We start from the raw sequence: 14,430 nt of genomic DNA, 5'->3' as shown, positions 1-14,430 counted from the left end.
AAAAGTTAGAAAAACATCTTTATTGGCAAGTTTCTTTCAATCCTGTGAGTCCAGCTTCCTTCAGAGCAACAATCAGTCACGGGCGACACAGTCTCGTCATTTACACTTAAAAAAACAATGATTACAAACGTTATTTTGTACAAAAATACATGGATTTGGTTAAACCTCACATAGATTGTGTTCATAAGAACAAATGTTATGGTCATATAATGTTTTCAAGAGAGTGCATGTGACCCGGGAGGAAAACCTGCTGGTCTGGTTTTTCACTGAGGAGAGATAGCACCTTCATCTGTCTGCGACTAGGAATTTTACTACGATGTGGTCTCCAGAGTTTCTTTCTGAAGTGACGAAATAAAAGACGATTAAGGTGTTTTCAGGAACAATAAAAAAAATGTTCTTTAACAGACACATACAAATAATAACAGGAATTACACAAAAATGTCCTCAACCGTGTTATCTAAGGGTCAAGGTCAACGACCTCCCTGGCTCCCATAAATACATATGCAGTGATGGAGGTCATTCACCTTAACCCAGAGACAACACAAGGGATACCACAAACACATTTGTTTTCGGGGCTCTGGGTGAGATAACACAAGGGTCAATGGTTGGACCAGCAACAACAACAACAAGAATGAAAATTCTTTAATTCAACTGATGGCTATTGATCATATATATATATATATATACATATTTTTGTACATATATATATATATATATATATATATATAGTTAAGAAAGGAGCGAAGATGTAGTTATTTTTCCAGTTGTCTTTTACACATTTTAATAATATATAATTATATAATTATCTATATCTATAATTATTTAAAAAAAAATACATCTTTATTTTACAAAAAATAAGATTGTATTTATTTATTTTTACTATCTCTCTTTCATAATTAAAAATGATGGAATTCATTCTCTAAAAGTGAATGTAATGATGAAATGATGAGCACATTTTCTTTATATGGAGGAATTTTTAAATGGCAGTAAAACGACAGAACTAGATGGAGGGAACAAAAGTAGGGTTAAAAAAAAAAGATACATTGCTTTTCAATTTGCCACTTTTTACGTTTTAAAATGGTGCTTCGATAAATCATGTTTTTAAGTAAGACAACTAAAAAAACCAAATGGGTAGCTTTCTCTGACTGCAGTACACAAGTGCACCACTAGAGTCCGTTTAATGCTCGTTCCATCCAGATACATTTTATTTCATTTGTGAAAAAATATAATTCAAATATACTCTTTTGAAAGTCAAAAAATATATTTAGGAAGTATTTCAAAATAGAATGGATATAAAAAGTTGTGTGTAAATGCTTTCATCAAGACGGTCGAGAGCGTTGGTTCCGAGGTACTGAGGCACGGTTGACGCTCGTAGATGTTGTAACGCAGAAGCTGCTGGCGATGGCTGCTGCGCGACACCACGGGTATAAACATTCACAGTTACACAGTTACAATCATGAATTCACGCTGGTCGGTAGTTGTGTTCAAAGATCGCTGGTGACTCGAATGAACCGGCTCAGCAGCGCTGTGGTCGTCACATGCTGCTGTCTAGACGAGATTCATTCCTTCTTTCCTCTTTCTCAATTCTGTCAGGAGCCTTCTTTTTTTTTCCCCGCCATCTCTTCATTTCACAACCGCAAGAGTCCGGTCCTGGTGGGTTCTAGTACAGGTCCTTCATGATCTCCTGCAGCAGCGGATGCAAGCACATCTCTATGTCCGACTTCTTCAGCAGCTGGATCAAGTGAACGTGGTCGGTGACGATCTGTCGCAGGTCCGTCATCTTCTGCAGCACCTTAGCGAACAGCTGCAACGAGTCCGGGTGGCTGAGCTTCAGCTGGAGCTCCAGCGAGTGCAGGACCGTCTCCTGGAGCTGCTCGATGGGCTTCACGTTCAGGAGACCAGGGCGGTCTGGACAAAACATTTGGATAGAAATTAACTCCTTTTAAAACAAACAAACAGACGGATACGCAGACATGACTTAACAATGGGTTGCTATGGTGTGTTCAAGAAAAAAAGGTAACTTTTTGTACGTGTTTAAGTTCCTAAGATAAATAAAATAACACTGATATTGTCCACAAATTTGGATCTCTGTGCAACCCTAGTTTTATTTGTTTTTGTTTATTTAATTTATTGTTTTTACCTTTTGTCTGAATTGTTTGATCATCTGTACACAAATGTGCCTTAATCCCTACCTAGTAACTAGTTACTTTGAGAGTAATGAGTGACTTAAAGTAACTGAGTTACCAGTAATGGAACTAAGTTACTATTTTAAAGTAACTTACCCAACACCCAATTATCGTATTGTAGATCTTATTGTGTTGCGGCTGCAGTAGCAGACTTGCTCTCACAGACATTATTTCTTACCATGAAGATGTATTGATATAGTATCCATTATAATAGACATTATTTCTGGAAATAACTACACATAAAAAAAGACTACATTATTAAAAAGACATTATTTATATCCTTACATTATTGACTCAAGAGAGTTTATTCTGAAGAATGTCCTACCTCAGTATTTATAATACTTGTAACACAAGATATTTAGTTAGAAATTGGAATATTAATATAGAGCTATTACAAACAATATTGTTGTTAGGAAAATACAATTCGTAGCTGATCTGATTTTGTTGTGAAATGCTTCAGATAAATGTATTTATCGTTTATAAACGTTCTCCAAGTGGCCTGGTTAAGTTTCTTTTTAGTCATTCATAATATGAATTTAAGTAAAGTAAGTAATTAGTATTTATAGAGCGCTATAATAAGACAACACAGAGACAAACACAAGAGCCTCAGAAAATCAAGGAAAAGCCTGAATAGAAATGTCTTGAGATGTTGAGTTAGCAGCACTTAAAAAACGAACACACGATCAATTTAAAAAATGTCGTTGTTATAATTCTTAACCATGGAAAGTACGGGGCTCCATATGATCTCACTGAAAACAATCAGCCATATTTTGCGGCGACTCACCTGCGACCCAGTCACATCATGTGCTCGACATTAAAGCGACAACAATCGCAGAAATCTGAATTTACGACCAAACAGAGGATTTTACGGCGGTGACTCAGGGATATCGTGCAAACAACCTGATAAATGGGTCAAGGCTGGATATGGGTTGCGTGTGAACGGGCGCTGCTTCGTATCTAAACGCGTTGGCATCGACATCTTTTACGACTCTTTACGACGCCTTCATGGTCCGAAGTCACCGACGTAGCGTGACGACTAGCTTTGACCTCACCGGTATCTTTTTACTACGACATCTTATCTACCAAAACAAAGACGATGTTTTATATCATGCTTATTTCCAGAACTTGGAATTTTAGTTTGGTCCGTACCGTTCTTCTCCTCGTCTCTCTACCTCTTTCCTTTATTTAACCCTCCTTTCTTGTCTCTTCTCATCTTCTAGTTCCTGGCAGTGTCAGTAGTTCACCCCGATCGACCCCGACCAGCAGTCGGTTTAATTGGACATCGTGCTCCCATTTGTGATTTTCTTTAAGGATATTTTTTCACCATACATTAACACCATCTTCACAGACCAAGAACTTTCCAAAAACTTTATAGATGGCTACCAGAATTGTGCTACGATAGTGTAAACCCTAAGCAAATCAATTCAAGAAACCATGTAGCTCTCTGAGTCAGAACTGCTTCGACATTAGTTCTTTCATAGGAACAATTTTCTTCTTGGACCAGACGGACGCTGGAGAACTCACCTCCACTGAGGATGATGACGGCCAGAAACAGCGCCATGTCGCTGTCGTCCAGCTCTAGCGTGTTAAACTTGACCGAAAACTCGAACTTTGGTTCCATCATTTGGCAAAAGGGTTTCCTGAGACTCTTGAGGAACTCTCTGGTCATGAAGATCTGCCCGTACGAGATGAGGGTCCCGTCTTTGTTCATCAGCGGCGCCATCATGATGATGAGGATCTCGATGACGCCGTATTTCAACAGGGTCACCTGAAACAAAAGTGTCAAATCAAAGACGATTCATTTGACGACAAAAACACGCTTCTCACCTGATCGTTGAGGTCTAGATCTATGAATCCTGGGATGCTCTTCGCAAACTCGGTCACTTCTCGTACAGCTTCGGCCGAGCGTGATTGACAGCTCTGGAAGAAGCGCAGTTCCACAGCGTTTGTTCTGCCTTGTTCGTTGAATCCAAAAAGATTGTAATCCGATCCTTGCAGAGAAGCAAAGGCGCCTGCAGGGAAGACATTGTTGAAATTAAGCAAATACTCAAATCAAACATGTTTAAAGTAAATAAAAGTGTCTTTAATGTGCTATGACTTGTGTACTGTTCAAGGAGCTTTGACTAAAAGAAATGCACCTAAAAAGATTATCTTAGGTCATCCAAGGAATACACAGTAATAATATTTCCTGGTACATTTATAAATATTTTAACAGACACATTCAAGAGATTAATGTGGTCCAGACTAAAAGCTGCACTCACAAATATCAAAATGAAGATCAGTCGCCTAACCTTGACTTTGTAGCATCGTCCCATCAAAAATACTTTAACACAAGGAAATTTATCCCAAAAGAAATACAAACTGACACAGCAGTTAACCTTTTAAAGGTGAAAACATCAGTTTGTTTTTTGAATCAGAGGACAACAAACATTTTACATTACAACATGGGAAAACTTGTTGGGAAACAGACATAGATAACAAAAGTTACAATAGTTCTGGTATATGATGTTTTTTTTCCCCAACAATCTCCGCAGATAATTTCCTGAAAGGGTTAACCAGGTGCGTTCTAAACAGGGGGTTCCCAACCTTTTTTGCACAGCAGAACGGTCCAATGTAAGCGATATATTCATGGACTGAATTTAAAAACAAAATGGTGGGTTCATGAACTTTAAGTCCATGAAAAATACATCCCGCCAAAACGCTGAATCAGCAAGAACTCTAGACTGGCTTTCCTACTAAGAGATGGTCTGATATAGTGTTTGTGTTTCAGTCATTTTCATTGTTTGTTTTTTTAACTTTCATAGACTAATGTTGCTTCAGGGAAAATCTGTTCTTTATGCAAAATAAAACACATTTCAGGCAGTAATTATTAATGGAACCCAAATGACATTCATTATAAAAGATGCGGTCAGGTAACAAATGCCTCAGAGACCTGTGCCGCTCCCCGGACCAGAATAGTTAGATCTATCCTAGTTTCAGACAGTTTAAATACAATAATGGACTTTTGTCTTACACCTTCTGTTGTATGATGTAGGATCGATGGGAACCACTCACTTTCATTTTCCATAGATGGCGCTATTGTCTGTTGATGGTCGTCCTGTGCTGGCACCTGCTTACAGTTGATCAGCTGTTCTCCTTCCATCAGAGATTTCATGTCATGGATGACAAACGGCTGAATGTGAGGAAAGACAGTCGGTCATTTTTAGCTTTAAAGAAAATAAATCAACAACAACATATTCTCAATATTGAAATATCATCTGGAAGTAAACAAGCAGCAGTTTTTTTTTACCAACTCGTGCAGAATTTCCTGTCAAATCGTCACTAACAACTCGAGAAAAGCATGACTGTTTAAAAAACGCTGCTGAGAAAGATGATGACACCGTCTGTGTCATGACAATCGCTCGTGGTTGAGGTCAATATCGTCCAAACATTCGGAGCGAAGCGCTTTGTTTTGGGAGTTCGCTGATAAGAATTCCTAAGTTTTCCGGCGCACACATGATTTAGGGACGTTTGGTAGCGATCAGTGAGACGAACAGTCAAAACAAATCTTAAAGCCTTGAGCTGAGTAGAAGAGAGTGAACTACTGCTACCATCAACAGTACTTTATTTCATATTACTTAACAACAAAAGTACATCTAAACGTGTGAAAATGAATCCAATTTTCAGTCCAACAGGACTAACTAATACTGCGTTCGTCACGTCATCGGTACTACTTCATGAATCAAACTGGTATCAAATGGTACTATGCATTATTACACCATCTTTGTAGAGTTACAATACAGTTACAGTTACAGTTACAATACTACAACATTAAGAAGCATTCATTTTATGACAAGAGGGGCATCGAGTAGGTTTTATCCAATAACAGTACTTGTAAAAAAAATGATGGTTGATGCAATCGCTGTAACCGGAGAGTTGTCCTCACGTGTTCAAACTAGTCAGTCCACTTTTCACTTACAGGATAAAAACAGTCGTTCATGTTTTTCTTTTCAAAGACTTACAGAGAAATCTTCTACTAGTCCGACTTGTTTATCAATCCTGTTTTTGCTTCACAATTGCCACAGAATTCATGTGGCGGCGAGTTCTGGGTTTATGTGGAAGAAGAATTGATATGTGAAGCATCTATTGTACGACGGTTTCCTCGACAGCTGAGTCAACATAATAGACAAAACAAAGATTGATTGAGTCGTAAAGAGTGTGGATCTTCAGGTCCTTACATTTCCAATGAGATTTATGTTTCCCAACCACAAAGCCTACACACTCTTTTCATTTACATTCAAACTGATGTATGTCTGATCTATTGTAAACCCTTTTCTTATTTTCAATACATGCAAATGGAGAATTAATCAGCCTTTTCTACTACTTCATGCTTTACCTAGAGTTCGTGTAGATTTAGAGTTGACACATTTACAGTGACGTAAAAAATTACTTAAGTTATAATTTAGCGCAGTGAGGTTTTCAATGCCATACCGATAATTAACAAAATGACACAGGCTCTAAATAACAGGGTCTTTGACCACATGTACAAAACTTAAGGGCCGGGGGCCAAATCTTGCCACAAAGGGATTTTATGCAGCCCGCTGGATGGTTTGGTAAAAAAAAAAAAACTAAAATTATATGTGGATTTCCGGACCTATATACAAGCATTTTTTTTAAGATAAGCTGAGAAAAGGCTAATATGGATTTAAACAATTATACAGTCAAACTGAGGTAGAAGAATATTAATTTGATGGGAGTTTGGTTAGTGACGGTTTGGTAAAAACAAAATTAGTGGGGCCGAGACCAAGAGTTGTAGAAGATTTGGGTCCTTGTGTGATTTAGTTTGACAACCCTGTTGTATTTATCATATATAAGTCAACTGACTGGAAGGGCTCGTTATATTTACCCAGTGTAGCATGTTAGCCTTTTAGCTTCTGCTACAAACAAGCTTAAAATATAGACTTGTTTAAGTTTTTCCGGAACCATTCCTCATGTCAAGTCGTCAATAAGTGTGTCTTTTTGAACAGCGATTTTGAGCACTAATCGCTACATTAAAATGAACATACATTTAGGCATATAACTAAAAAAAGTTTAGTTAGTTGACATGAGGGTTAGAAAAAATGAGTGACATTTGAATTTTGGGTGAACTATCGGAATGAATTCGGCCAAGTTTCTAAAACAACAATATTGGATTTGATCAGAAGGGAAATGGGAATCTAACTGTGGTATTTAATTCTGAAAAATAATCCAAAACCATCTCAAACTCGGATTCTTCAGTCCGAACCTTACAATTTGTAATCATTTTTTTTATGTTTAATTATTCTTGAGATGACTGAAGAACTAGTTCTTACCGTGCCGTCCCCAGTCTTTCCCGACAGAATGGCCCTGGCCTTGGCCTTTGTGAGGGGGAAGTACTTTAAGTAGGCCTCGTACAAATGTTTGGACAGAGCTCTGAGATCCGCCGCCTCCGGGTGCATGTGCTCCATGTCAGAGGAGAACTCAGCCATCAGTTTCTCCTTCTCTGCTTGAGGCATCCGGCCAAAACGAATGGCTGTGAGAAAAAACACAAAAATAAAAAAAAACTTGAAGTAATGAGGCCGGAATTAATAGGCAGAGAGAAGAAACAGAAGAAACTAGAGTCATTTTTATGTTGGAAATTGATATTGACCCACCAGTTGGCAGAAATTAAGAGTAATAAAAGTAATAAAATACGTGTATATATATATATATGAAAGGAAGACGATCCTTAATAACTTTTTTTTGTATTCTTAAAGAAAAATAAATGCAACTGTTAACGGCAGTAGTACAAGGCTTAACTTTAACGACACTTGTAAAAAAACCTGTGTTTTCTTAGTGTCTAGTTCTGTAAAAATTCCTAAACGCTTTCATCATTTGACATACAACTAATCTTTTAATTCAACTCAACTTCTTTGCACTTAATCAAAGTGTCAGCACAACTGCTGAGAAATGACCTGTAATGGAAGGATCACAAAGTGGATTAAAGACAACAGACATATTTCTGGCAGTGCTTGAAGATTCTAGGAGTTTCATTATCCTTTACTGCACGTATTAACCTGAGAGTCCAATAATAAGAGTTTTTTTTAAATAAAGTAAATAAACTTGATTGACAACTGCATTATGAAGCAATTACAATTCATTTGACATCTTAAAGTTGAAGTTTAAACTGATAGTTTGACCTTCAGCTCGTGCTTTGTCTGTTTGTATTTATTTATTTTTGCAATATAAAAACTTGTGGGCAGTACAGGTTTTTTTATTTTTCACATGAGCACATGGTGTCACCTTTTTAAATCAAAACTAAATGAATAAATTCAAAATTGCTACGACATCATTATGTAGCAACAGATCCAAAGAACATGACACTGGTAGGCCAACCTTAATAATTACTATAATCACTCTGATTTGTAGTGTTCACGAGAGTTACCTGAAATATAGTCCCATTGTTAAGACAATTTTCACACGGAATAATATTTCTTGGAAATTATTGTTGCATTTAAACAGCAGTGTGTCTATCGCACGTGCCCGGTACACACCTCGTGCCCACGAATGCAAACTCGAGTGGCCCTTATGCAAGCTGGGCACAGAGCCCACAGCAGTGACAAAGCATTTTGGAGCAATCAGTCAATGCCCTAGCTCTCAGATGAGTCAATTATTAATGAAACAACAAATCAAAATACGCACATAACACACACCAGAAAAAATTAACCTCAGGAAATGATGAGAAGAGGTAATAGAAATTAAGCTTATCATTCCTGTTAATAAAACGGAGAGATAAGATACAATTCTGACTTAATTAGTACCTTGTTTGGCAACTGTACTACGTTCTGTACTGCAAAACGGTTCTTTAGCACAGAGTGAACTGGTTGAAAAAAAATGAAAGAAAGAAAGCCCTCCGATGTCTAAAGGAGAAAATCCTATCAGGAGGTCAAGACAACCAGGACACAAAGTGACGCATGTCAAGAGGCACAGTTTTGAGTTCAATATTAAATTCTGAATACTTAGTGCTCCAAAAGGAGAGTATAGAACCACCTCCTGCAAAACTCGATTACCTAAAGGTAGTCTAGGTAGCTTCTTGAGGCGGTGCTGTAGCCCATGCCAATAATCGGTTTCTCATTTAATAGGTTTTTCTTTAATTTCAGTAATGTAAACAAATATACAGATGTTAAGTTGAACATTTTGAAGTGTTTTTTGTGCGTCCTGCTGTTTAAAATCCACTCTATAGTCCTTGTTTTTAGGACATGTATTTAAGTTGGAACACTCCGAGCCCCCACACACCTTAGAAGCAATTTGTCTTTGGGTTTACACTTCAACAGAACATTAATTTAAGAGTCATTAACAAATATACACATCATCCTCATTGAGTTAATCTAAAGGGTACAGTCTATTTACAAAGAATAACCGTCTGGATCCAGGAATATTTTGAAGAATTCATCACTCTCCATGGAGACTACTGCAGTATGAACTTCCTTTCGAGTGTTGAAGTTAAGATCGAGAACAAGTTAGTCTTCATCCATTAAAGGCAGTTGATGACTCAGGAAAGTTGATCTGCTCAATATTATCATTGCTTGAGATGCACTTTATAACTAACAAAACCAGTTTTAAATCACACAACAAAACTGGGATTAAAGACACTTATAAGACATGTGTGTAATTTCCCGAGACAGGATGACAGGTCAGTAAATCAGTCGAGCTGGTGTTATTTATGGCCTACATGCGAAGGTTGTGTCTCCTCAACTTGAACCCATCGAACCTCTCAAAATGTTGTTGAGTCAGACTTACTGACTGATAGTCAAGCCTGAGAATCACCTGAAAGGGAGGAGTCAAATAACCGCTACAGTTAAAAATGAAAAGTTATTTTTAGAACAGCTTGACACAAAGAAATGATCCTTTAAAATGAGTTGTTATTAATAATTACAACAACTGTCATCAGATCGTCTGTTAGATCCAAGGAAGCTGGTTAACTAATTAAATGACTAATATTCACATTTATAGCTTAAAGGGGGGGATTTAAAAATGTCTGCACCACTTTAGGATGACACTGAAACATAAACAAGGATGACAGTAGATTGAAAAACTTGCAGTTCTGGGCATTTAAGCTTAATTTCTTTGCACCGTTAACAAACTGGTTAATCAAATCAGAGATCAATTTTATTGGTAGACGTTCAGTATGAGTAGAAAAGTGCATGTCTCAAACCTTGGAAGCACTTGAGTGTCTCTGTGCATAATAGAGTGTTAACAGCGAGGAATGATGACTTCACTTCTTAATAATGACTTTGAGTTTCACTTGAATCAGAAATTTTTTTTTGGAGCCATTACTGGACTTGTTTGCCAAGTCACAGCAGTTTTTTACTAGAAGTTCCCTTAATCTCATTTGATTTTCTCTCCATTTTGCATACAAACAATAAACGTTAAATAAAAGTTAGTGAAGTTAAATCTTTGTAATGACAAACAAGCTTCATGCGAAATACAAAAATGCAAATAAAAATCCTGATTTAGTGAATCTAATTTTCATCCTCCAGTCATTGGCTAAAGCCACCTTAAAGTCTCATTGTATGTATTATATTAAATTCAGTGTACTACAGGTGTTATCTGGGAAGATTCCTAAGCAAAAATATGTCTCATTAAAAAAAAGTGATTCAATTTCCTATTAAGCAAAAGGGGAAATCAATGTAACTACCAGTACTTAATCCTGTTTTAACATCTGAACTATAAATATGGCAAAATAACAAATATTAAAAATGAAGTTGAACTCTACGAACTGAGAAAACAGTCATATGGGTTATTGTGTCAAATGCAACATAAAAGTTTTTTTTGTTCATTTCAAATAAAAACATACTCATATTTAAAAAAAAAGAGCAACTGCAAATGTAAATAATATAGGAAGTTAACGGCAGAGGTTACGACACTACGTAATTTTTTTGAACTTTGAGTCAATAAAGTATTCAAAGAGATCAAAGACACTTTATAGGGCAACCATGTGTTGATTTAAGTGTGACTTAAACTGATCTTGGACCTTTATTCTATCATCAGTATGTGAATGTTTGTACAAAACTCTCCTTTCATTGAAATATTTACATTAGAAAATGTGCTTAAACCCTGCCCATTGTATGCGTTTCATTTTTCTGCCGATTAAATCTTGTTTCCCCTAACCACACTGAGCTGCTCAGACGGGGGAGAATTTTACAAACATTCAACATTTGAAACATGTGACTGAGTCAGGAGAGTTGAAGTTTCACTTAAATTACCCTTTAAAGAGCGGTTATATTATGTTTTTGTTTTTTTAAAAGAGTAAAAATGTCAGTTGTGATGTGAGAAAAAAGAACACAAGCATACTCAGCACACTTTCCATAATTCTACAACCATAAATCACAATAAATCCTGGAAACTTGTATACAATTGTAGGTTAATTGCAAAATCCATTCAATTATCTGACCTCGAGTAAACCTTCAATGCAGTTCCCAATCTTTCTAATAGCTGATTTATTTCTTCAAGCATCTAAACCCCCATGATTAATTCCTACATCACATTTGGTCATGTACAAGCTCAAACAGCTGATTCTCTTCTGCACAAAAGTACATTTCATAAACTTACCGTTGTGTGACATGCCGGCGTTGAGGCACTTTTGGAAGCGACAATATTGACATTTGTTGCGAGACTTTTTGTGGATGCGACAGTGAAGGTCACAGTGATCGTAGACCAACTTTAACCTGATGGTGCGTCTGAAGAAACCCTAGAAAACACAACAAAAAGTTGATTAATTTGACTGAATATTAAGTTCTTAAACATATCATGTGGGCTAAATCATTTTCAGATATGGATCTCTGCAGATTACATGCTTGAATCTTTCTAATCTGAGAGGAAATCCATCATCCTGTTCATTTGCAAGCAGATTTACTTCAGTGTGGATTTGTGCTTTGATGTTTTCAACCTTGGGACTGAAGGTGCAATAAGACTGAAGCTTATCTCAGCTAATAACTGTGCAGCGCTGCTCCAACCGCCAACACACACACACGCAGATTAGTTGACGGCTGCCGTGTTTGTCTACACCGACTGGAAAAGCAAACACGATGATGAAACAACCTAAATAAATTACAAACTCAACTCTTAAGGTCACCATATTTGTCAAGTAAAAAAAATCATCGGGCGAGGCTTGTTTGACAAAGTGTTGTAAGATTGCAGCTGCATTTTTATTTATTTATTTATTTTTCAATCATCCAGCTATTTAAAGTGAGAGGAAGTTTAAGGGTCCAGGCCTCCACCTCAATAAAGAATGTTTTGTGTTTGGGAACAATTAAGTGTTTGCCTGCTTGGCAGCCCTCAGCATCCAGTGAGTCTCCCCTGAGGACGAGGAAGAACAATGACTCCCGAACTTCACACTCTGGAGGTGCAGAATGTGGATTCCCCCTTTAAGGAATGTACTTTCCACACGGAACATTCGGAACTAAACATAGTATTAGTCATCATAATAACAACTAGTTGTGGCTGTTTTTAAACTGGAATTATTAAATTATTAAGATCAAATATTAATATCTAAATAAATGTTTAGGGAATAACAAGCTAATGGATGCATTATTTCTATAAGTGTCTATGAGTGCAACTGTTCAACTGTCACTGGTGAGTCACTGCCCCGAGCTGACCTAACTTATCAGTCTTGAATGACTCCTCTCGACTCAAAAGACCAGTTCATCTACAAGCTTCTTCTTCTTTTCAGCTGCTTTGTCACAGGGATTCTTTGTGATCACAAACGGGTGTATTTTCGACATGGTCTTGATAAATCACAAGTGAACTGATAATCACCTCCCCCATAAACACTTATTGACGACATTTAAAAATGAAAACAATTGGTCGGAAGCGGTTGAAGTGACAGACGTCAAGAGATTGCCGACACGCTGACACACAAACTTTTTGGCTTCACTGGATGACTGAGGTGTTTCACGGCTTGTCATCTTTTTATATATTGTTAAGCATAAAGTAGATGATTAACAAACAAAACAAGTCACAAGACAAAAACATATCTGTATCCTGTTTTTTTGGTTCCCATTTTAACTTCGCAATGATTTTTAACAGTTAAAAAAAGGTCATAAACCTTATCATCTCACCCAAGAAGGTTTGTTTGCATTTATTAGCAATATAAATTAATAAGCTTAGATTTGATTACAATAATATTTTCAGGAAATGTTGATATTGGTACAAATACTTAGATAATGATGGTACTTTGGATTACTATCAATAACCTGTAGACTAGACCTGGGCAAGGGCGGCCTATGGGCCACATGTGGCCCTTTTACTGTATTTATGCGGCTCTCTTTAGTCACTGTTGAATTATTGTTATTATTAATGTATTTTATTGTAAAAAATCAAATACAACTTCTTAATTTACCTAATTTTCCTTGTTTTTTCGTTAAATTTTTTTAATTTGTTAATTTGTTCACCACTTTTTTTTTTAATGCCTTTATATCAAATTTTGTTTTTCTGTCTAAAGTTCTAAGAGTGTTTCGATTAAATATGAAAGTATTTTAACGATTACAAAATATTCAATCATTTCTTTTTTGGCTTATGTCTTGTTGTAATTTTTATATACTAACAAACAAACTATCTTTTTTTTAAACTATTTTTGTTTGATTGTTTTCCCATTGTATTAAACCTCTTTACCTTTGGCGGCTTTGTTTGACGGCCCCTCAAAACAGTCACACATATAACGTAGACCTTTAGGTAATTTACTTTAAACACGCCCTCTCGCACATTCTGGATTTCTACTGGGTTGTGCAAGGGCGTTCCAGAAAACTACTATACAAAAATGCAATTAAAAACCCTGATTTAGTGAATCTAATTTTCCTCCTCCAGTCATTGGCTAAAGCCACCTTAAAGTCTCATTGTATCAGTGTACTACAGGTGTTAACTGGGAAGATTCCTAAGCAAAAATATGTCTCATGAATACAGTCAAAGGGCCACATGTGGCCCATAGGCCGCCCTGCCCAGGTTTGGTCTACAGGTTCTTTATGGTAATCCAGAGTACCACCATTATCTAAGTATTTGTACCAATATCAACATTTCCTGAAAATATTTTTGTAATCAAATCTAAGCTTATTAATGTATATTGCTAATAAATGCAAACAAACCTTCTTGGGTGAGATGATAAGGTTTATGACCTTTTTTTAACTGTTAAAAATCATTGCAAAGTAAAAATGGGAACCAAAAAAAAGGATACAGATATGTTTTCGTCTTGTGACTTGTTTAGATCCATACA

At 36.6% G+C, this 14,430-nt stretch overlaps 1 protein-coding gene across 3 annotated transcripts in view; it reads right to left on the bottom strand.

Moving 5' to 3' along the window:
* The window catches only part of pparg (peroxisome proliferator-activated receptor gamma), a 29,668-nt gene continuing 15,238 nt past the window's right edge, over positions 1 to 14,430 (bottom strand). For all 3 annotated transcript variants that reach the window (XM_087801586.1, XM_087801585.1, XM_087801588.1), the window contains exons 4-9: positions 11,775 to 11,913; positions 7,517 to 7,716; positions 5,241 to 5,358; positions 4,014 to 4,198; positions 3,711 to 3,954; positions 1 to 1,908 (exon numbers count right to left, since the gene is read on the bottom strand). In XM_087801586.1, coding sequence (XP_087657712.1) covers positions 1,661 to 1,908; positions 3,711 to 3,954; positions 4,014 to 4,198; positions 5,241 to 5,358; positions 7,517 to 7,716; positions 11,775 to 11,913 — 1,134 coding nt within the window. In that variant the 3' untranslated portion in view covers positions 1 to 1,660. The remainder of the gene's footprint in view (positions 1,909 to 3,710; positions 3,955 to 4,013; positions 4,199 to 5,240; positions 5,359 to 7,516; positions 7,717 to 11,774; positions 11,914 to 14,430) is intronic.

The sequence above is a fragment of the Callionymus lyra genome, chromosome 10 (assembly GCF_982586985.1).
Source record: "Callionymus lyra chromosome 10, fCalLyr1.hap1.1, whole genome shotgun sequence".
NCBI classification, from domain to species: Eukaryota; Metazoa; Chordata; class Actinopteri; order Syngnathiformes; family Callionymidae; genus Callionymus; species Callionymus lyra.
The sequence above is the reverse complement of the archived record's forward strand: the minus strand, read 5'-3'. Positions and strand labels throughout refer to the sequence as shown.